Source organism: Pollicipes pollicipes, unplaced genomic scaffold (assembly GCF_011947565.3).
Source record: "Pollicipes pollicipes isolate AB1234 unplaced genomic scaffold, Ppol_2.1 Scaffold_3087;HRSCAF=3621_pilon_pilon_pilon, whole genome shotgun sequence".
NCBI classification, from domain to species: Eukaryota; Metazoa; Arthropoda; class Thecostraca; order Pollicipedomorpha; family Pollicipedidae; genus Pollicipes; species Pollicipes pollicipes.
This window is the reverse complement of record NW_023596225.1, coordinates 26005239-26028833: the sequence shown is the minus strand read 5'-3', so window position 1 is coordinate 26028833 and position 23595 is coordinate 26005239. Positions and strand designations below refer to the sequence as shown.

Sequence of the window (23595 nt, the reverse complement as noted above, 5' to 3'; positions counted from 1 at the left end):
CCGATTAAAACTTGCCGGCGGTCTCGGATGGACGAGAACAAACGCGTCTCCTATCTCGATCGTTGGCGGGGGCGCCCCAGCCCTGGTTGGCGTGGTCGCCCGATGACGGCGGCGCGGCCACGTCTCGCAGGTCAGACGCTGGGCGTCACGGTCTCGGTCGAGGAACTCCCGCCTGCTGACGTGTGTGTGTGTATCTCCGCTCACCCGTCCGTTGGCACTGTTTGAGCCGGGCCGCGCCGCTCGCGGTCCGTATAAACACTGTCGGGGCCGCGCCGGTGAACGTGACACGCTGGCGCCCGCCCCCGGAACCCGGCCGAAACCCCCGACGGCAGCGGCCGATTGCCTTCGATCGTCGTCTTCAAGGCGTGCGAAACTCGCCTGTGTGGTGTGGTGAGGTGTGCCCCGCGCCCCGAGTGGAGAGCTCCAGATGCGGGCGAAATCATGGGCGGCCAGCTGACCGTCGCTGTCAGCTGGGTCGGCCCGAAGCGGGCGGTCCCGCCGGAGCCCAGCGCCGGGCGTCCGTGCACATGCCAGTGGAGCCCATCTAGGGGCGCCGGGCCGGCGCGGCCGCCTGCAGCCGCGGGCGCCGCTCGCTCTGCGGCGGCCGCCGCGTCAAGGTGAGCCGGCGCCGCGCCCGGCCCGGGACCGGTCGGCCCAGTTTCAGCGGAGCCGTCCCCGCGCCTGGCCTGGCCGGCCGGGCCGCCGCGCCGTCCTCAGCGGCGGCCGCCCGGACGCGGAACCGGCCGCGGCGCTGGGCTCCGGTGGCCGCCAGAGCTGCTGCTGCACGTGCGCCGCGTTACACGTGTGGCGGGTTTTGGGTGGAGTCTGAGCGGACTGCGGGATCAACCGCGTTCTCGCTGTCAAGAGTAATCGGCTCATCGGAATATTCGCTTCCCCGCAGACGATGTTGAATCGGCGAATGGAGGCAGATCTAATGACAGTAGCAAGATATAGCAACATATGATGATACCATGGCACATATTATCGCATGATAGCGGAAGGTGCGTCCGGTTGATGAAATAGGCGTTCAGTGTGTGAACGGAATTGTTCCGAATGAAATCAGTGCCAGATTGAGCTATTTGTCTTCCGTCGGTCGGAGTCTGCTCAAGATGTGTGTGTTCTGTTGTGTCAGAATCGGAATCCATCCCGTGTGCTGCGGGTCGGAGTCGGAATCGTTTCCTCAGAATCGGGATCAAAGTGCTCCGCCGGCGTCCGCACGGAGCACTCGTTTGGTGGCGAGGCGCCAGTGCCTGTGAAGTCGACGCGTTTTCGCCATCGAGCTCCTTAACTCGGTTGGTTATGGAATGTATCAGTTCCCGCATATCAAAACACAGCTCTGAAGCCTGGATATTACTCTTGTCTTGTGATATTATATATATATATATTATATATATATATAATATATATATATATATATATATATAATATATATATATATATATATTATGCACTTCGACGACCGCGGACTTTTGGCTAAGTGCCGGTGCTTGATTTAACGAATGAAGTGGAGGTGAACTTGAGGAGTGTCATAACTAGCATGGAAGCTGTTTCTTATGCCTGAAGGCCCTTGCTCCTACCCCCATCTTGTCTAAACACCAAACACCCTCATGGATGGTCCGTAATGCCAGAAGGGTGTCTAACAGTATCAGAAATTCTCCCCTAGCTATCCCTATTTCACGTGCTGAAAGCTTGCACCGCCCAGCATGACAAAATTGTAAAGGGCGAATTACGATTTTTTCCCTCTGTGAAACAATTTTCTTTAAAACCTGCATAGACCCATGAACCAACTTTACACATGTACTTTGATTTAAATACCCGGTCTGCTGTTTGTCACCTACTTAAAACGTCCTGCTACGCACCACAGAGGCACCATGACGTAGTTAGGTACATTTCTGCATAGCCGTTGGTGCTATACAACAATGTTTCGTTCAGTTAGGGGAAACCGCCTGTATTTAGTGGAGCATCTTGATGTCTTTGAGTTGACATCCATGCCTACATGTACATTTATGTGCATTCATTGATAGTGAAGTTTCATTTGAAAGCTGCATATCATACTGAAAATTAATATAAATTATTAATATATTTCACCTGGACACAAACCAGCCACCGACTTCAAGCGAATGCTACCCATTTGAATATATTGAAGCAAGCATGAAATGTAATGAAATAGGCTCACTTATAATTTTGCATCCCTCTAAATGGAAGACTACTGTTAACGACGCAATTTCTCTGTTTAATAAGTACGCCACCCAGTCATTGATAACGCCACCATAACGTCATTTGATGTGCCTTGTACCTTTGATGTACCTTGTACCTTGTGCGTCATCTGATGTACCTTGCGTCGTACCTTGCACGACGCAAGATACGACCCAACGTGGTACCTTGCACAACATTTATTGAGAGCCAATCGGCGGATTATATTTTCTTGGCCTTGGTCGCCACATGACCAATGAGTGGCAGGGTTTGAATGACGTTATTGTGACGTCATGGATGCTTGGATGGCCTTAAAATAGTCTCCCTGAAAAAGTCGGCACAAATTGGCGGATGTGTAGCCCAGAATGCAGAGGGGTTTAGGTCCTAAGAAGGGCAGAACTGCACCGAATGATGTTCAAGATGACTCTTTCGGTTCATAACCGCATACAAATGTGGAACACTCCTTTAGCACCACTACACCAGCTTATTGGCACTGGGCATCAACCAGAGGTGCCGTTGTCTGGAAGTTCGTATCTTAAGTCGAATCAAAAGTCCAAGGATGGACCAGCTTACAACAACTCTCCAGGCATTGTCCAAAAGATCAGTTTGTTCAAAAGATCCCAATTTCTTTCCATCCATTCAATCAATCCCAACGACATAATAATATCGGCCGTCTAAACATTCCAAAGTTTTTTACCACTGACCGTGCAATTTTCAAGTTGGAATTAGGAAATTTTTGTTATTTAAAAATTGTCATCACCACCTACAGCGCCAACCCACACTCAAACATTTTTTGTGCATGTACACGCAGGCCTATTTCTTCAATTAGGTCTGCATCCGTCGTAATGTGCGTGAATGATGTTAGGGTGAATTAGGGTGGAGGCTTAAGCACCTTATATGATACCTTGTATGACACTTGAATGATGTTTCATGTACGTATAAAGTATCTGAGTCTTTATGAGCTTGGCCACAGGTTTTCGAAACATCACGTCAGCGCTCAGTAATCATCAGCTGATTGATTCCGTCAGGCTATTGCTGATTGATTCCCGTTTGGCTGTTCACTGGCGGGTGATCGCAAACGAACGATAGGAAAGCAGCCACTGGCGTGGAGGAAAGTTTGTGCTTCATGCCTGTCGGACCGTACAATTGTCAGAACAAAACTTCTCTGTTCCCGAAATCCCGTTCAAAACCTGATATGGCGACTGGCTGACCTGGACATAAAAAAGACCAGGCGGCGGTGACGAAGACTGTACAGAGAGAGAGAGAACAGGGCTCAGGAAGAAGACGCAGAAAGTTATCTGTCGTGCTCTGAGAGGACACAACAAAGAGGAGCATAGGGGTTAGGAGTCACTGTAAACTAAAAACAAGGTTTTGTTGCGCATAAGACTATTCTGCATGACAACGGCGCGAAGCGTCAGATAACATACAAACCCATGCGGCTTTAGGTTAAGGCTAGTACCCTCCAAGTACCATTGGGTCAGTACCTCCAACCCAGTTTTTGTGCTATTTTTCACCACCTGCTCTCTGTTATCGCCTTTCCTGCCACCACTGGTCACGTCGCATGTCACTATGTTCCTGCGTGTTATATGCTGGACATGAGTGACCTTGAAAGCACGCCGGTGTAGGCACTGAAGTATGATGACTTGGGTGATGCTGATCTATCCGCTGATCTATCCATAACGACACATCTGTCCATAAGGTACGGTTTCTTAGCCACAAATGCAATCTTGTATAATATAGGTTATTATTTATCATTTAAACAGTTAAGTGTGCGGCATTACAAAACACATCGCATAAAATCTGCGACAGCCATGTTGCGGATTTTGCAGCCAGGGACTTTCACAGTGGTCCCGTTGAAAAATGCCGTGTGGTTTTGTCCCATCGCTAAGTTTCAGGCTCAAAATTGCCAGCACCATTCCGCCACTGCAGTCACTCTTAGCCGTCACCCACCAATTTTATAGAATCGCACCCATGCTCCAAATGTGTAATCAGTGATGCCGCACTGTGCGCTGATATTGCGCGACGCTTGCCGCCCTTCCCGCTGCTGTTCGTTTTAGGCCGGGGTTACGGCGGTTTTCGGCTATACTGCCTCTCCGCCCCCATGCTTGGCATTCCATGCCTGTCCCGCTCCGCTGCTGCCGTAGTGGCACGGCAGTGGAGGCGAGCCGGCTCTTTCCGGAACGAGCCGGTCCAGGTTGCGGTTCGTGGAACGTGACGTCACGCGGGCCTCGGTGGGTGGAGCTTGCTCCGGGGCGGCTCGGTAAGGAGCGCCGCCTGGTTCGGGAAGGCGCCAGTTTGGAAGCCATCGGCCGGGGAATCCCGGGGTGGTGTGACGCAGGCGGCGACGGCCAGGTGGCCCGGGCTCCGCGGGACTGGCGGCGCAGCTGCCAGCCGCGGCATTGATCGGCATGGCACAGCGTCCCGAACATTCCGCCGCTCCGACGCCGGGCGCTCATGTGGGCTGTGCAAAGCCGATATCTCGGCGGCGCAGCCGCTACCGCACGTCGCGTATCGGACGGACTCGGAAAACACCGCCCTCACCCCTGACCTTCCGAGCCGACCGTCGGCCGCTCGCGCGGACGAGACGGGCCCCAGCCGCTCTCTGGGGAAGAGAGCTGGCCCAGCCGCTCGCGGCGAACTAGACAGGCCCCAGCCGCCTCTCTGGGGAGAGAGCTGGCCCAGCCGCTCGCGGCGGACGAGACGGGCCCCAGCCGCTCTCTGGGGAAGAGAGCTGGCCCAGCCGCTCGCGGCGGACTAGACAGGCCCCAGCCGCTCGCGGGGGACGAGAGCTGGCCCGGCCGCGCGCTAGGAACGGGAGCCGGCCCGGCCGCTCTCAGGGGACGGGGGGGAGGAGGGGGGGGGGGGGTTGACCCCCCCGGCTGCTCGTCTGCACTCCCAGCGCGGCTCCGCAGCCGGCGCGGCCGCCGCCTGACCCGTCACGTGACGCCCGCGTGACGACCGTATCGACCGGCGCGGCCTATTTGCGGCCGCTGCGCCGGCCGGTTGGCGGCGTGTAACTCCGCCCGCCGACGATACCGCCGCGCGCACGTGCTCATAGCGGGCACATGACGGCCATAAGGTCTGGTCGATGGTCTCGCAGTGCGCGTGGCGCTGGAAGGTGTAGCGCAGTAGCTGCCCCGCGAGGCGTGTGATGTCGGCCCGACCGAAATCAGTGCGTGGGTTACCAGATTCACGTTACATGACTTCCGAGGGAGTGGCCATTGTAGGTGTTGTGATGGACAGTAGCGTGGCCAGGGCGCTGCTTTTGAGATCGTGCCTCCTCCCACCCCCTGGAGGTGACAGTGTCCCTGGAGCCGAGTGCCCGCTACTTCGTGGCTGGTGGACATTCCCGTAAGGGCTTTTAGAAAGATGAAAACGGGACGCTCTTAGCATCAACATTGAATTCGAAGCCTAAAAATGTCATCCGAGTAAAACAAAATGGGCTGCTAGAGCAGTGAAGTGGGTTCCTTTGCCGAAAGAGCCCGCCTGTGCGCCGGTGGGCATATGCGCCCATGCACCTCCCTCCGTGCGAAATCCTGACACCAATGGGACTAAATACCGTGAACTTGGCTCCGCCTCCCTTCCGGAGTGCTTGTCCAGATATGGCGCGGCTAATCGTCCACAAGACCACTGGCCATTGCCATTAGGACGTCCTTGCTGAAGTGTGGTCTTCCGAGGAGTTGGCTACTGACAGTTCCGATGGGTGCCTGATGGCTGCTGACAGTTCCGATAGGTGCCCCACGCACAGGGTGGATGGGAATCGACGATCAGGGGTCATGAGTGTGCGACCTCTCGTATGGGGACGAAAGGACAAATCTCGTGTTTATATTTGGTAATCAACGCAAAATGGGTAACATCATGGTTGCTGCGTAGGTATGGTTGTGGTCTCCGCCATATATGCCCTACCGGGTTTTCCAGCCCTGCAAGTGACCGAGGGGGGAGGTCAGGCCGCGTGGCATCACCCTGGCGTATCGGGCGTAATGTATGGTGTAACCCCAGACCTTCATGGTCGTAGTGGAACTTTCCATGCCTTTGAGGGGCTCGGGCCTCTTGGTATGATACCTACGAACGTTGTACTGAAAGAATGAGCGTCAAATATGAATGTGCTACCAAGTACAAGGTTGCACAATGTGTTCTGTCACCGTCTTTGGGATTGTTCGGACCCCTGCAAATGAGATGACACAGGTCCGTAGCCTGGAATCTCGACCATCGCAGGGAAGCAGCGTGTTTTGGTCAGCTTGTTTTCGTGAACAGTCATAGTCCAATGGTGGGTACTTTTCCCCAAATGCTGGACGCGTCCCGGCCCCTTACAATTTCTATGCCCATGCAGCACGCTGCTAAGAGTTAGCAAAACCGGTTCCTGGCCTGGCTCAGGTCAATAAACGGCTTTGGAAAAGGATGTGGGACACTGCTGCCCTTATGTGGCGGCTGGGCTATTGCCTGTGCACGAATTAACGCTGCGAAACACCGATTTTGGGCGAAACCTCGTAAAATCGGTTCGACGCTAATGGACAAATTTTCCCCACATGTTTTTTCGATTTGTGGAACTTTTAGATTTTCGAGATTGGACTTAGCCTTGTGGCAAGTAAAGGGGGGGGGGACTCTTAGCCTTGTCGGGAGGAAGGGGAGAGGTGAAAGACGTGTTGGGGAAGAAATGCACCCTAAAGAGCGGCAAGCTGCACTGATGGTCATGTACAGAGCTCCCTCAACGTCACAGTCAACCAATCGCTGCGGACGTTGATGCGATGGGGGTGTGATTTAGCCCCCCATGCCGCATTCGTTCGGGCGGAGCGTTTTCCGGCTTAAAATGTGGCATGGTTGTGCAATCTTGCGGTGCGAAGTCCATGAAGTTTGGCATATCTCACGGCATTGGTGAAGCCATGTTGGACAGATTGCCGCGGGTGTGAGAATCTCTTTCACAACCTGGTCTGAGGTTTGTTTTGCTTGAGGTAGGGGGATGCGAAATGAAAGAACGAGAGTGAGGGAGTGATCTTCGATTGGGATCTCGATCGATGTCGAGAGAGCGATCTCAAGAGAACGAGCGTCTCCACTGGCGTTGGAGAGTGTACAGTGGGCAGGCAGGCACTAGCGACTACTCTTTCCCACCGCAGCGCCGTCCGGTGCACCTGAACTCAACCGCCACCGGCTTCGTCAAGGTCACTCGCCCCGGGCTGTTGTGGGCGGGGCCTGCCGGGTGACGTCATGCGTCGATGGCGGCGCCGCGCGTCCGCCGCGTGGACCCATGGTCCCGTGGCTGGCTGGCGCCGTGCCAGGGGCGGCGCCACCGCGGTCGGCCGCCGCCGCCGAACGGCGCCTGCCGCCGCCCCTGCTCCTGCCAAGGCCGAATCGATGCCGGCGCGGCGCCCGGCCGCCCCGAGACCGCCGGCTTCGGACTCTGACGCGCGCGCAACGTGGTGCAACCGGGCGCGGGACGGCGGTGACACGGCCGAGGTGTACACGGCCCCACGCTCGGCCCGGTCGTCTCTCCGCCCCCTCCCCTTCCCCCCTCGCGTCCTGGCGTCCTGGCCGGACGGGTAGCAGATCTCGGCGCCGGGGAGTCGGCGCCGGCTTTCACAATCACGTGCGCCGGGCAGGGGTCGACAGGTTTTCGGCGAACGCCGGTGCGCAGCGCTTCCTGCTCCGGTTCGGGTCAGAATCCGGCGCGCCCGGCGATTTCGGCTCTGATAGCGCTGGCTCTTGCCCAACCCGGGGCCTGCGAAGCCGGGCCCTGCCTCAAGGTCATCTTTGTTTTGTTTGGTTGTGGCGCGCCCGCGCGTAGGCCGAGCCGGACGTAACGGTGCTGAGACGGGCTGGGGTGGCGGACTGCATGCAGGGTTGCGTCGGTATCCGTGCTGGGATTCTGGCGGATGCAGGTGTGGGACACCGTACCCACGTATACGGAATGCAACATCAATGTATGCAGCCCAAAGAACGCCCAGGAAGCCCACACATGCACCTGTGCATATATAGGCGGGCTGAAGCCAGCTACCCAATGCTCGGTGAGGGGGTTCTGAGACTCGGGAAGAAAGACCGACGAACAGCGCAGATTTTTAAGGAAAAAACATAAAAAACAGATCCACCACTGGCGCGGATGGATTAACCTGAGGCTCCAACCTGGCAGGGGAGGAGGGGAGGGGGGGGGGGAGGGGTATCAGTCCTACTTGACCAGCTCCCCGTCATAAGCAGTCACCCCGCTGTAATAGCTTAGCGACGTCAGAGATGGGATGGCAGTAGGGCGCACTCTTATGGCTTGATGACGTCATGTTTCCGAGAAGTGGCACCCATATGCCGACTTAATGACCTGATGACGTCATACTCCGCTGACGTAGGTCAAGTGATAGCATCACATCTCAATAACCTGATGACGTCATATGGCAATTCATGACTATCTGATGACCTTCACATAAGTGACCTTGGGTCATCTTGGGTCAAGAGACCTGAGGTCATCCGTACAAGTGGGTCGTACTCATGTTGTTCGAGAACGCCCGTGAGCATTAATAGTCACATCCTTCGAGTACATTCTAATTGAATGCAGGGTGATGTCGGGCGGCACAGTATCGTTCGGTATATAAGGGCCTGTTTGACAGGCGCCGGTCAGTTGTTTGGTGGTGGCTGCAGAGTTAACATCCCGCGACATTGCTCGATGTGTCGGTGCGGTGGCGGATGATGCGTCCCGACGGCCCCCATGCGCCGTGCCGATGGTACGCAGTGTACCCGCTTGATTCCGAAGCCGTTTGAACCCAACGCGACTCGGCGTGAGAGCGCCCCCAGCTGTGCGGCGTGTCGCTCAGTCGCGCGGTGGCGTCCGGTCGCTCTGTGTGTGTCTCTCTGTGTGTGTGTGTGTGTGTGGATACATGGGCCGTCGGTGTTGGCGGCGAGCGGCGTGCCCGGCTGACGGCTGCCCCTGGCCGGCCAGGTGTGCTGTGAGCGCGGCGGCGGCGGCCGCTGACGTGGAGACGAGCCGGCCGTGGGAGCGGCAGCGGCTCCCGATTGCCCTGGAGGGCCCCGGCCTGGAGCGGCGCGGCGGCGGCGGCGACGGCCGATTCGGCGGCCGCCCGTCGCCAGAGGTGACCGACTCGCTGCCGCAGACCGGCTCGCTGGTGAGTGGGGACGCCGCCGACAGCCTGGTCTCCCGGGCGGCGGGGAGGCGCGCGGAGCACGGCCCACCCATGCCCACGGTCACGCCCTCGCGGGTCACCGCTGCCGCCGGCCGGGCCGCCTGGTGCGGCCGTTTTATTCAGTGGGACGTTCTCCGCTTTGTTTGTGATCTCTGCTGTGCGTGGCTTGGGCTCATTGGACTCGCTTATGGGACTTAGAGACGAAAACCTGTTCTTATCGAAAACCTATGCTGACTTTTTATTTCATTGGTGTATTTTATGAAGCTCCTTCCGTTACCAGTATTTAAGCGCACTGCTTCATACATCCAATATTGAGTGATCCATTGCTCTCACTAAATAATACACGTACGTCGTTCATTATTCAATGTGCAATGTCGTGGTCGAGCTGACAATCGGCTCACGAAAATAGCACGAGTGTCACATGTATCGTAAGTGGTCATGTAACAGTTCGGTATATTTAGCCGGTTGCAACGGACCGAAAAACCGTCGTAACTAGGCCTTCCGTGCCGGCTGCAACGTGGCCGGTATCGCGTGGCAAGGCGTGTGTTTATGTTGAGCTGAGGAGTCCGAAGTCCAGCATGCCTTTGAAAACCCACGTGATAGGGCGGGGGATACGCTATGCTGGAGGGGGGGGGGGGGACGTGGTGGTTGTGTTCCTGCAGAGGAGACATGTGTGTTTTTGCAACGACAATTTCCACGCCGGTACTGCGCCGGCCCCAGCATAGCTTTTGAGTTACTGGTCTGTTTCGGCGAAGTATGGCGTGATATCGTCGCGGGTACAAGTGGTTTTAGATAATCCACTGTGCAGGCTCTGAGGTGGCATACCGAAGGTCGTTGCGACTTTCTGCTGGGCAGGCGAGTGTGTGCTTAAGATGGTCAGGGATAGGGTCATAAACATTATTATACATATTAGCTGCGATGATTTGCAGCGGCCATGATTGGCAGCTTTTGCTTGCTTTATGCTTCAGCTTTAGCCCTTCTTGACGTCAAGGTAGCTGAAATTTTTGGATTGGGAGGTTTTTTAAGCGTCAGTGTCTTGAAGTTCAGTTGGCGTTAATCGTATGATTCATATGTTTGAGCTCCCAGTTGCGAATAATTTATTTCTTCCCCGTTGGATTTGGAATAAACAGTTCTATATGTGTGCCATCCTAAGCAACATTTCAGGTCATTGGGCCGGCTTTAATGCCGACTCATTCTCAACGGTCAGAAACCACATTCGGCATGTAGCCCTCGTCAGTGTAAAAGATTAGACATGGTGTGGTGTGGATGTGTTTACGTGTGTTAATCGTTCAGAAAGGCGCGTCAGTGTTTACTGAGTCTGATGAAGTCCAGAAGCCGAATACATTTCGCAGCTTCGTCTGCTTCTCGATGCTGGGCTTGCGGCGTGGCTGTCATTGTGCGGCTCTGTGCCGCAGTGCGTGGGGACGGCCCTGGTGGTCGCCTGTCCATGGGAGATGGGTAGGTAGAGGAACCACTCTAAAAATTGAGCTTCTCCCCCGACCGTGCAGCATAAAGTTACGTGCTGTTGAATGTGGTGATGACATCAGCGCTCCGAATAACTGCTTTTAAATGTCAGTCGTCAGCGCATGCAAAATACAACAGGGGTTCGGGAAGCATTTTTGGGACGTTAGTCATGTACCTATTTACCTTTTTATGATCAGTACCGGTACCTACCTATGTTATCAGTACCTTTTAGTCCGTGTCCGTGAAGGATTGTGAGATGCGTTAAGTCCGTTGAGCCCCCTTCTGCACGCGTCGCGTTGGTTTCATGCGTGTGGATTAGCTCAAGGTGTCGTCTCATCTCGAGTGCTAGAAGCTCTTCATCTCATCGTCTACATTCCGTTTCTTCGGCGTATCGCTCTCCTCCCGCCACAACGCAGCTGAGCTGATCATTGCGTTTCGAGTCGGGCCTGGCAACTGTAATCGTAGGAGCAGGGCTAGGCAAGAGCATGGCCCGCCTCTTCTGTGAGAGCGTAGAGCGTGCATTCTGACAACACGCGGTGCATGTTAGGCTCGACTTGGAGGCGGCTGGGTCCCGCCGCGTCGCTGCGCGGCTCCCATTGGCCGGGACGTTGGCGCCACCCCGCCTTTCCGAGCCGCGCGCCGCAGGGGTCGCCGGGTCCGGCCGCGTCGTCACGCTGACCGCATGACGGCCGACGCGCGCTCCACACGGTCAGCCCGCGTGCAGCCGCGCGGCGGCGGCGGCGGCGGCGGCGGCCATGGCGGCCCGCCATCAGCCGCTCACGTGACGCTGGCCGGCCGGCACGTGACTGGCTCTCAAGGTCGCCGGCCGCCGCAGAATGCGGCGCCGCGCCGCCCACCCCGCTCCGCCGTTCGTTGACCCCGGCCCGGCCGGCGCGCGCGCCTTACGTAATTTGTTTTGATAGTGGCGGTAGTAGCGGCGGCCGCGCGGCACGAGGGGGCGTGCCGAGTGTTTACCCCGGGCCTCGTCACTGGAAGTGGCGGGACGGCGACAGTGGTTTGGGCTCCGGACGACCAGCACGGACCGCTGGCGGCTTTTGTGTACGGGCGGCTGCCGTCCGTCCGCGTGGTGTGCGGGGCGGGGAACGGCTAGTGCGTTCGCGCGCACGCACTTGGCTCTGCCGATGACCTTGGAGCTTTGTGGGGCGGTGTAGTGGGCGACCTTGACATCAACCCTGCTACACTGGCAATGTGCAACCTGAGGTGAGAACAAACTAAAAGGCCAGGGATCTACTTCGATGGGGACATTGGGTTACACTGATGCACGAGGTTCGAGCTTCACGGTTTGTTTTGGTCATGAGCTTGTTGGTCGTGAGTCGCTCTGTTGCTCGTGACGTGCTCTGGCACTGTGCCGAACTGGGCTGACCTTTGCCGGGGCTCCGCCGCGGCGGTGCGTCACAGCGACGGGGTCGTCCCGACAGCCACCAAACGGCTTTTACGTAACAGCTTGCGCAAGCCGCGGACTGGCGTCTTTCCGCTTGCTAGCCGCAGTTGGCCCGGGATCGGTCTGACGTGCGTGTATTTGTGGTGGTTGACGGCGCGTAAGCGCACTCGATGTACTCCGGGCGGGCAGAGCTGGAGGCTGCACTGTCTGCTCGGCCGCCGCTGTTACGTGGCACCGGACGGTGGCTGGTGCGTGGCCGACGGCGGCGCGGGAGTGCGACCGCCGTTGCCCCCCCCCCCCCCTCTCTCCCCGCGGGCGTGACCTCTTTGTTTGGCGGTGCTGCTCTTTGTTCGGTCGTGCCCTTGTCCTGCGGAGCCAGCTGAGCGGCCGGTTGCCAACCGCTCGGGCTGTGACGGTGCGGCAGTGCGGTGCCGTGTGGGTGACTAACGGCGCGCACCGCCTCCGGCAGATTCATCGAGCGCTGGGCGTAGGGCTGAGTCCGCCGTCCACCGGCGCCTGGTGCATGGACATGGACCAGCTGATGGAGGCGTCGCTGGGCGCCGACGAGGACGCGCAGACGTACACGGCCGGCGTGCCGATCCCCGGCCGCCAGCAGTGGCCGTTCTCGCGACCCGAGTTCACCGAGATGCGTGCCGGCCGCACCGAGCCCGAGCTGGCTACGTCGGCCGGCGGAGCCTCGTACCCGCCGCTGGCTGAGTACGGCTCCAGCCCCAGCCCGGGGGCTGCCTGGCACGGCGCCTTGCACGAGCCCGAGCTGGCGCGCAACCTGGCCGAGATCCAGATCGACGACATCTTCGAGGACGTGGACGTGGCGGACCTGATCTCGGGGCCAGCGCTGCGCGAGCCCACGCTCACCGAGCTGAACGCTGGCGACGACCTCAACGAGCTGTCACTGGACTTCGGCAGCGGCGGCGGCGGCAGCGGCGGGTTCGGCGAGCGGCCGCTACCACCCTCCGCCGCTCGTCAAGACGGAGCTGTTCGACGCGCCGATGAAGAGCGAGTGGCCGTCGTTCTCGTCGTCGATCCCGGCGTCGTTCGCGCCGCAGGCGTCACGGCCGGGGCTGGTGGGCCAGCACGACCCGATGCTGCCGAGCTTCGCGGCGGCGCGGCGCACCGAGCCGCGCCGGCCGGCGCCCACCTCCGGCGGCCGGCTGACGCTGCAGGCGCTGCTGGCGCAGCCGCTGGGCGGCTCGGCCCCGCACGCGGCGCCGGCCGCCGGCAGCCCGGCCGGCCGGCTCAGCAGCTCGGTGCCTTGTGACAGCCAGCTGGAGCAGCGCGTGTCGCGCCTCATGCCGCTCGCCGGCGTCGGCCGCATGGACGAGCTGCGCGGCTCCAGCTCGTCCGTCTCCACAGGTGAGAGCGGCGGCGGCCTGGGGCCCCGGCGCCGCCGTCGGGCGCGGTCGGCGGCGCTCGCCACCGCGTCGTCCGGGCCCCCGGCCCGCGGATGCGCCTCTGCTGTCGTGCGGTGTGTCGCCGGCCGAACCCTGTAGAAGTGGGCTGAGTCGCCCCCTGCCTTCAGCCGATGTCACGAGTGCCCCCCCCCCCCCCCCCCCCCCCCCCCCCCCCGAGAGGACATGGCTGGCTGCACGGCCTACTGTCTCCCGAACACCGGCCGGTTGGCCTTGGGCTGTGCCAACGACTGGGTACACCGGGGCCTGTTTGTTTAGTAATACTGCTCAGTTCGAGTATAACTCACGACATGCACAGCTCGCGCGACGACGGTCAGGCACCGTCCTGTTCAGCATCCTGGGTCTGAATGCCGATTGTCACAGAGCCGCGGTGGCGTGCGCTGTGTTCTGTTGCGTGTCGCGTGAGCGTCTGAGTGTCGCGTGCTGGTCGACCCTGTCGGCGGGCGTGTCTCGGGGCGTGTCCGGGGCGTGTGCCGCGGGCGGCGCGGGCGGTGGCCCAAGCCCGGCCTCTGACCGTGTGTTCCGCGCCCCCCGTCAGGTGTGCTCAGCCCCGGCTCGCACGACTCGTTCGTGGACGAGGGCGCCGACTCACCCTACGAGCACTACTCGGACAGCGACAGTGACGCAGGTGAGCGCTCGTCTCCCGCCGACGGGCTGCCCTCCCGCCCTCGCTCTCGTCCGCCGTCACCCGCCACCGGCTGGCGCCCAAGCAGGGGCACAGGTGCCGCGTGCCGTCAGCACCACGCTGCTCTCGCCCGTCGCTGTGCCGGGTCTCGCTTGGAGCCGGCCTGCTGAGCTGGGGCTGTTCGTAGTTATGCAGCGCTGCCTATCTGTCCCTTCATGTTAAGCGCTGTGTGCTGTCGAAGCGCCGCTGACTGTCACGTTTGCGATCTGCTCGGCGGCCTGTGCTGGCGCGACCCTGACCCAGCTGGCAGGCGAGTGCCTCGCTATGTATGTCTAAATGTGTACGCGTGTGTGACGCGCGTGACGGGAACGCGCGTGCGGCAGGCTCGGCGCTGGGCGATGAGGCGCTGAGCTCATCACTCAGCCGAAAGGAGCGCTACTTCTGGCAGTACAACGTGCAGGCCAAGGGGCCAAAGGGCCAGCGGATTCAGCTGACCGAGGACCTGAACGACCCGCACCACATCAGCCAGGCAGTCGATCCCGTCTTCTCGTCCAGCATCAAGATGGACGGCATCAAGCACAGGTGGGCGGGGCGTGACCTGGCGTCGCACGAGCCGACCTGACCGGGCGGGTGGGACACCAGCGGGCTGGCAGGCCGCCGGTGGAGGTAGAGGGCTGACCTTGTAGCCGGACCTTGTGTGGGTTTGAGACTCGGGTCTGGCGGGCCGCCGGCGGGGGTGGAGGGCTGACCCTGTAGCCGGACCTTGTGTGGGTTTGAGATTCGGATCTGGCGGGCCGCCGGCGGGGGTAGAGGGCTAACCTTGTAGCCGGACCTTGTGTGGGTTTGATACTGACCGTAAGTCGTCTTTCGGTTTTCCCCGGCATGCTCTGCCTACCACGCCGACACTAACAAGGATATCACGACTTCCACGTGTTGTAAAATGATGCCGACTATGGCTGCGCAGTCCTCCAGTGTAAGCTGACCTGATCCCACGGCCGCTTAATCCTGCAATGTAATTAGCCCAGCTGAAGTTAGGCAGCACCTTGAACTCCGCGCCGGTTCAGATCAGACTGCCGTGACCCGGGTGGTTACCGTAAGGGGCAGGGAATGCACAGGCACACATGTGGCCGCGGTCGCTCACGCGCCACCCTCTCGCTGGCGACGACGCGCTAGGACGGGAGTCGCCGTCCACGTGCGGAGCGCGCCCAGACCGTGGGGCAGCGTGCCGGTCAGTGGCGAGATGTCCCACGGCCGGACGGCCCCGGGCCGATCCTCGGGCCGGACCTGGCGCCGTCGGCTGCCGTCCCCCGGTGACTTTCAAAGCTTCCGAGCGTCACGCGGCTATTTCTGGCGACGCCGGTCCCTGGGCGGCTATTTATAGCGAGGGATACACCTTCACCGACGCTATGTTAGGCCGCATCAATAGTGCAGCCGGGTTATTTTTGGCGGTGCCGAGTAAGGTTGCATGAAGTGCTCCAGTACGCGACTACGTGTTACGACGCGCACACGGCGATTCGCGCCGCCGTGTCGGCCAGGAGCGACCAACCACCTGGCTATTGGCGAGACCAGGCAGTCGGCCCGGCCGGGGCTGCTTTCGGCCCCACCCGGCCGTAGCCAGAACTGCTGCGCGGACACAACAGGCAGTCTGTGGGCGCCATATGGCCGAGGACTTGGCGCCCTCATAGTCAGGTGGTGGTCACCGTGTGTCTGCTGTAAACAGGCCCATTGTGTGTTTGTTTCGGTTGTACCGCGTATCTGCGTACCACCAGGAATGCACGTTGAGGCCCCGTCATGGGAAACCCAATATCCTCCGCGCCCTCAAGCGCACACCGCCAACAGACGACAGTGGCTGGCCGTCCGGGAGCGGCCGCGCGTGCGGAGCCGGAGCGGCGCGGCCGCGCGGTCGGCCCGGGGCTGACAGTGTGTGGGACCGCGCCAGCCGGCGCCCGCCGCACTGCAGAGGCTGACTGGCTGTGCCGTTCGCAGCGGTAAGGCGCGGCGCGGCGACGGCAACGACCTGACGCCCAGTCCCAGGAAGCTGCTCAACATCCAGCGCGACCTGGACAAGCTGAACCGCCTGATCAACGACATGACGCCCGTCTCCGAGCTGCCCTTCAACGTGCGGCCCAAGTCGCGCAAGGAGAAGAACAAGCTGGCCTCCAGGTGGGTTGGGCCGGCGGTGACCCGGCCGGCCGCGTGTGGCGGTCGTGCAGCGGTGGGACGGCTGACTTGCGGCCGGTGAGTCCATTGTCCTCGGCCGCAGCGCTGTGGAGTGACGTGGCGGGACTGTGGAGTGGTCTCGTTATCAGGTGTCGGATATTGAGATAGGCATGGCTGCTGAGTAACCAGCGGAGCCGTGCAGTTCGGAGCGGAGGAGTGAAGCTCAGGCCTCGGGGGAGTTACACATGTATCGCGGCTCGTTGCCGGACTGAGTGCTCACCGGCCGACAGACGCCTCACATCGTCGTCAAGCTCCAGGTGTGGCGTGACGGCCGCGTGACTGTCAGCTGTACCGTGCTGGTCCGTGCCCCCCGGCCCGTGTGCTCGTCTTCGGTGGCCCCTCCGTCCTACCCAGTCCCCCCGGGCCGTGCTGTCGCGCGCCCGCCCCGCCGTCATTGCGCCGAGTGTCCCCTTCCCTCCCTCTCCCCTGCCACGGTCGTATGGGCCATGCTGACCCTGCGGCCTCCGGCAGAGCGTGCCGTCTGAAGAAGAAGGCGCAGCACGAGGCGAACAAGATCCAGCTGTCGGGACTGGGCGAGGAGCACAGTGAGTGGACCGCCGGTCGCTGCGGCGAGGCAGGCAGCCGCTGCCCGGTCCGTTTTACCAGTGTTGCCGGACATGGCAGCGGTGTCGTGCACGCTGGTTCTTCTCTGGCGAAGGATTTTTTGTGGTCTATAGTCTGGTCGTCTGGAAGTGGTAGTCGGTGCACACTAGTTTGTGGACACAAGTAGTCGGGACACGCTAATTTAGCTGCGTAAGATTTTACGTGGATGAGGGATAAAACTGGGCATGGCAAACCGTTGATTCGCCAGTCGTTGGTCAAATGTTAGTCGCCTGATGGCCGTGTGCGCTTCACGACACTGAAGGGAGACCGTTCCGCGATGATTGTGAAGCGAGGGCTGCTGCTCCGGTATCACCAGCTCCAGCCGGAGGAGGATAGGCGGGACGTGTTACCGCGTACCCCGGTCCAGTATGCCCCGGAGCGCTCCGGCGTCGGCCCGACATGACGCCCGGCCCGGCCCACCTCTGCCGCAGGGCGCCTGACGACGGCGCTGCGCGAGCTCTCGCTGGCGCTGAAGGCGCGCCTGGTGGCGCCGGCCGACGGCGGGCCCTGCCCCACCCGGGAGGAGATCAGCCAGCTGGCGGAGCGTGTCATCAAGCAGACGCACAGTGAGTGGCGCGCCGGCGGCGGCGGGCTCACGGTGTGCCGCCAGTCTGGGAGCTGTCCACTCGCCGCATCAAGTTGTGGACGTTCTTTGTGCAGTAGGCCCCGTTCGTCCGCGGACTGAACTGAAGCGCAAACATGTCCCGTCTGTATTGGGCCGTCTCTACCGGGCTGAAGATGTCGGTCCTTTTGTGATGACATCCCATCCCATCTGCCTCGAAATAAACATTTCCAGTGTCCCTATGTACGCAACATACACCTTTCCTCTGTAAGCTCAGCTGGTACCGTTCCTTCTGTCATGCAGCGAACGCCGTCTACCCTTTCTTTCATGAGTGTCCTGTCCGTTTTTGAATAAGTTGTTTCGATTGTCCGTGCACTCGGCCACAATTTCCGTCGAAGTGAAATCAATGTGTCCGATCTGTCTGCCAGATCAAGACGTCCCGTCTGTTGACTCGACGTACTGATGGATCTTGTCGGCCTTTGCGCTTAACGTGTTCTGACCGTCTAAGTCAGCCTGTTTCAACCGCCTTTGACCTAAACACGTCTCGTTGGTCTGTGAAGTCATGTCCCGCGTGAACCACGTCCCAAGTCATGTCACAATAGCGTGCCCATGAAATCATATCGGTCTCCACTCTTGCATCTAGTTCGTAGGTGAACCAGTATGTCTCACCTCTCTGTGAACCCAACATCCAGCAGGTCTTGAAACGAAGCGCTTTGTCCCGTCACTGGACACATGTTCTGTAGACCAAACAAACGGATCAAGGGGGTTAGGTTCTTCATTCCCCCACTCACCACGCGCGATCCAGGCGTGCAGGACGCGTGTCCCGTCCGTGCGGTAACTCATCACGTCCGTCTGTGGGCTCAGCCAATCAGAATGTGCCATTTGCTTGTGAATTTGACGCATTCATTTCGTACGCGGTCTTCGTTGTCATTTTCACAATGGCAACCGTGTCTTACCATTTAGTCGTCAATATGTTAATTCGTTTGTTGGAAAATGGGTGAGAATTGGGTTGGCGGGAGCAAAATTTATGTTTTGACTTGAATCATCATCACTTGATTTGAGTCATCTTTGGGGTCATCAAAATTCACGTAAATTTCACTGGCAAGTGTCCTGTGCCTCAGAGACAACTTATTGTGAAAGCCGTTACTACCCGTAGGCGCGTGAGCCTAACGCGTCTGTCAGAATCCTCACCATGTGCGGTGTGTGGTCCGCAACGCGGCATCCCGGTGTGGATTCACGGCGCAGTCGTGTGCGTAGCCTGCCAGTGCGCCGTCTGGCTGTGACCTGACGATTTGACCTGACAGTGCGCCGTCTGGCTGTGGCCTGACGATTTGAACTGACAGTGCGCCGTCTGGCTGTGACCTAACGATTTGACCTTCCAGTGCGCCGTCTGGCTGTGGCCTGACGATTGTACCTTCCAGTGCGCCGTCTGGCTGTGACCTGACGATTTGACCTGCCAGTGCGCCGTCTGGCTGTGGGCTGACGATCGTACCTTCCAGTGCGCCGTATGGCTGTGGCCTGACGATTTGAACTGACAGTGCGCCGTCTGGCTGTGGGCTGACGATTTGAACTGACAGTGCGCCGTCTAGCTGTGGCCTGACGATTTGGCCTGACAGTGCGCCGCCTGGCTGTGACGTGGCAATTTGGCCTAACGGTGTGCCGCCTGTCCGCCCGCAGAGCACCGCGTCGCGGGACATCTGCCCGAGTATGTGCAGCGCACGCTGGAACGCTACAGGACGGGCTCGAGCGGCTCCGACCCGGCCCTCACCCACACGGAGACCGGCGAGCTGGGCTAGAGCGCCCCGCCGCCGGGCGGGGCAGCACCTGGCCGGCGCCGAGAGCACCGAGGAGCGTGCGTGGGCCCGGCGGACGAGTCCTGGCGTCTGCGCGACTGCAGTTGAACCTCGTCTTGCTCTGGTCTACTGCGGACGGTCGGTTAGTTGTCGCGGTGACTGGGCGGTGATTAGTGACCTGTTGCGTTTACTCAACGCTGATTGGCCCACTGTCTCGGCGGCTCGACGCTCATTGGAATGCGGTTGCGGCGGCTCGGCACTAATTGGTCAGCGGTCGTAGGGGGTCCTCGCTGATTGGAGGATGCCTGCGGGTTGTGGGCGTGACTCAGGGATCGTTGACCAATGTGTACGAGACGATGACGACACCGGGCCGCGATTGGAGGCAGAGGCGGAGGTCACCATCAGAGGCGCTGCAGTCGCGCTGCGGAGATCGAAGGGCTCGCGGGGCGGAGCGAATGTCACGGGTACTGAGTGCCGGGCGCACGCATTGTGGTTGTGCTGGTCTGTAGTTAGAGCTGCTCAAACTGAACCGTAGACGCGCGTGCGGAGGTGACGTGCTGGTGCGTAGTTGGTATATATTTTTGTGCGAGCCCTTTGTGAAGGCTGCGGTGGAATCAAACGGCGGCGGCAGGCGTCCGCCGTGGAGTGTGTGCTGTAACCTAGTCACTCGAGGCCTCGTGTCCCGCTCTGTGTTGCATAGGCGGCGAACTATCGGGCTTGTCTAGGCCGCTCCCATTCGCCACGTTGTTTGTTATAGCCACTGGGGCTGTTAGTTTTTAAGGTAGAATAAGCATGTTACTTTACAGTACTTCTTTCTTAAAGGTCATCCAATATCGGGTGGTAGTTAGCTTGCACACGCCTGCATTTTCCGGCACGTTTCTGAGCCATATTTCCGTGGATACTGTTGTTATTGAAGCCAACGCACGGACATCCGGACCTTGTGACGGGTCGTCGCCGCCCCGCGTACTCTGTGCAATCGTATCCCATCGTTTCGCGCGTGTGGCTGCTGTCGGCCTAGCCGTCGAGGCGACGCGGAGGTGTTGGCCACAGGACTTGTGGGTGTGTCGCGTCTCGGCGACCGGTGCGGTTGTTTAGCATAAGGCCACTGTGCTGCTTAGATCGCGTCGTCGCATGCACTGCCGATATCACAGGCTGTCCGGGTGGTGAGCGGGGCGCCGTCTCGAAGGCGGTCGCTCGCGAAGCGGAATCGTCGCGGCACCGGCGAGCTTGTGCCGGCGGCGCCGGCAGTTCAGCATGGGCTAGTTTTACGTGAGCGCCGCGACCCGGGGGAGACTGACCGGCCGCGCGGCTCGCGAGTCATGTGGGCGCGCGCTTTTGTCGCGGTGTGGCGCTCTGCGGCCGGCCGGGCCGGTCGGCCAGCGGCGCTGTTCGGTGTCTGTAGCTGTGCTCGTTTGCCTTGTCTTGTCCGCGTCTAGCGCGAGGCTGTGGGCGGCGGCGGCGCCGGCAGCGCGCTGGCGCGGCTGTTGTGACCGCTGCCGGGCGGACGCCGCGTCCCGTACGTAGCCGGCGGCGGTCTCCCTCGCCGCCTATCACTGTGTGGCTATTTTGTTGGCGGGAGAGGTGTTGGAAGCGGTGGCGTGCCGCGCCGTTGTGGTGGTTTATCCCTCTGCATTAAACACAAAAGAAACTACTGGACTTTCAACACGTTAGGAGCGTGATGGCGATGAGAAACGAACCAGACCGCCCTGTTCTGATCGGACGCACATCAGCTGCTGGACGGCCGATATCTGTGCGTGTACTTGATCATGGTGGTAACGCGACAGTAAAATCGTCTGAAAGGAAAAGTTATCATGAATCATGCGATTTCACAATCTCACCTGTGCGACGCATGGCTGGTACGCGGCGTTACAGTCCGCTCACCTCGTGATGATGATTTGGGGTTTTAGGGCGCGTCCGCTCACCTCACCACCCTGCTATTGCGCGGCACGACCCCATCGGAAGCATGCAACGAACATGGTTGAGTCGGCGACCTGTCGTGAAACGACCGCTCGTGGGCCGCGGGGAAGGATGGGGCAGGCACGACCCGCACAGGCCGTTCGTGTCGCAGCCGCCCACCTTCCGTCCGAGCGTCGTTGGCACGCTTGAGCTCCAGAGCATGGTGTCGAGTGCTGTGCAGCGCACTCGAACAGCAGCTGAGGCTGTGTGGCATCGCCTGCCTCGCCCTGGCAGGACGGGTGCCGTAGGGAATCCAACCTCAGACGGCGAGTTCGTCGGTGGCCAGCTTGAACGCGGCACCCCCTGTTTCCACGGGCGGTCATGGCAGGGGCGGTGGCGTCCCCGGTCGCGGCCTCAGCAGGGGCTGTCCCTCCCATGCCCGGCTAGCGACCGCGGCATGTGACCGCAGCTAGTGCCTGTGTCTGGTGACCGCGGCTGGTGACCGCGGCTGGCGAGCGCAGCTGGTGACTGCGGCTGGTGACCGCGGGTCACCATCGGTTGCCGGGGTGGCAGCGGTGGAGCCCTCACCTAGCGCAGAGTCGATCTTATCTAGATGATAAGAGCGAGTAACGCTGTAGGAGCGAGACCAATGTCCCCGCCGCCGGCTGTTGACGTTCCTCTTTTAGCAGCGGCCATCCCCCAGTAACCAAAACGTCTGTGCACTCAGAGCAGTCTCTACCGCCCGGAAACAGACTCATCGTGCATTCAACGCCGCATGCCGGCATCGAGCCAAATGAAGACGGACTCTGATGTCCTTCGCCCGCGAGCGGCCAAATGTAAGATGGTTGTCAAGCGGACTAGAATCGTCGCCTGTCGTGTAAGGCTTGCCAGCTGGCATAGGTCCGCTGCAGACCTGGTGGGTGACCACAAATGGCTAACTAATGCGCCCAACCGTCCGTTCACCTAGCTCCGATGTTCACCGCCGTCCCCTTCCGGAAAGTAGGCCGCCGAGCAGAGCCAACGTGTATTCGCGGCCAGTACGCGGGATTGAACATAATGGTGACAAGCGGCGGGGTTGAACACAACATACAAATAAACGTATTGCGGGGGAAGCCGCATCGTCACACACCAGGGCGGGCAAGACGAGGCTCGAGAGGCGCCACAGCGAGGCGGCCCGGCCACCCCCGCCCCGCCCCTACGCTGCGCACGGACCGCGTAGAGAACGCGACGAGTGGGTGCCAATACGTCATAATGGGATTCACTGACAGGCTGGACACGGATGGCTGGGAACGGAAACTTGAACTCACGTCTCGAGATAAAAACAAAACACGGGCGCGTGGACGCGCATATAGCACGGCCCTGCGAGATGAGGTGCGATATAGCGTCGTTGGTCAGAAGGTAAGCCACTCAATACAGGGCGCAGCGACAGTACTAGTCAGATTCATATCAATACGGAGGCGCGGATGACGCCAACGCATTGGTGCTCCCGAAATAAGTCCGCAGCGGAGCGCAGAAGTGCCAAACAAGAAAAAGCACGCGCGGGGCTAACGCACCGGCGCTCCCGAAATACTCCCGCGGTGAGGTACACCCGCAGTGGAGTACAGAAGCGCCAAAAGAGACAGCACGTACAAGACAACCATTGCCAAGGACGTATACGTTCTCGGACAGAAGCTGTGAGGCAAGTCAGTCAAGTCACGTGATCAGAGCGGGTCATGCACGATGTTGAGCGCGCAGGGCAGATCCGCACACAGACGCCAAAACCCTGGCAGTAGGAACGGGCATAGCGCACGCTGGAATCGCTTAAACAGGCGCAGAAGCGACATCCGCCTTCCAATTGAACCCGACGACCATGAGGTGTCTTGGTGGTGAGATGCACTCCTGCCGCAAAGGCAATATTTTCGAAGCATTCGGGTGTGATATCTGATCACGTGAAAAAAGAGCATAAAGCACGGAGACAAACATGTGATACCAGGGGAAATTACAGGATAAATCCACAGACACCAGACTCCTCAAGGCCAGGAGACGTACTGCCGCTGAACATACCAGAACGTGCCTCGTCACAGTCGCTACTCCGCACCGGCCGAGTTTGAGTCGCGCGTGGCTCGAACCGTTGTACACTCGCACACCGAGGCCTAGGCTACAGCGCCACCCACACAAAGACGGCGACACCACATCGGGGTGTAAAACATTCCGAACGCGGTGGCGCAAGGCAGCGACGAGACGCCTGGGCGCTGGCACGTGCGGGCGGCTGCAGCGACGCGGCCACGGCCGCTGACACACACACTGGCC

At 59.8% G+C, this 23595-nt stretch overlaps 1 protein-coding gene across 1 annotated transcript; it reads left to right on the top strand.

Annotated features, from left to right (window-relative positions):
- Window positions 1-13511: 13511 nt before the first annotated feature.
- Window positions 13512-20008, top strand: LOC119114897 (protein CREBRF homolog). The gene is made up of 7 exons (XM_037238954.1): window positions 13512-13551; window positions 14146-14235; window positions 14616-14814; window positions 16219-16395; window positions 16924-16997; window positions 17487-17621; window positions 19295-20008. Exons 1-7 carry the CDS (start codon window positions 13512-13514, stop codon window positions 19411-19413), a joined length of 834 nt encoding a protein of 277 aa, XP_037094849.1. The 3' UTR covers window positions 19414-20008.
- The last annotated feature ends 3587 nt before the right edge of the window (window positions 20009-23595 follow it).

What these genes read in the sequence shown, in the direction of transcription:
- LOC119114897 (XM_037238954.1), top strand. Translation starts at nt 13,512, where the DNA reads ATGGACGAGCTGCGCGGCTCCAGCTCGTCCGTCTCCACAG. An exon ending in ATGGACGGCATCAAGCACAG is followed by an intron (nt 14,815 to 16,218) that starts GTGGGCGGGGCG and finishes TGCCGTTCGCAG; the next exon opens with CGGTAAGGCGCGGCGCGGCG. An exon ending in TGTCATCAAGCAGACGCACA is followed by an intron (nt 17,622 to 19,294) that starts GTGAGTGGCGCG and finishes GTCCGCCCGCAG; the next exon opens with AGCACCGCGTCGCGGGACAT.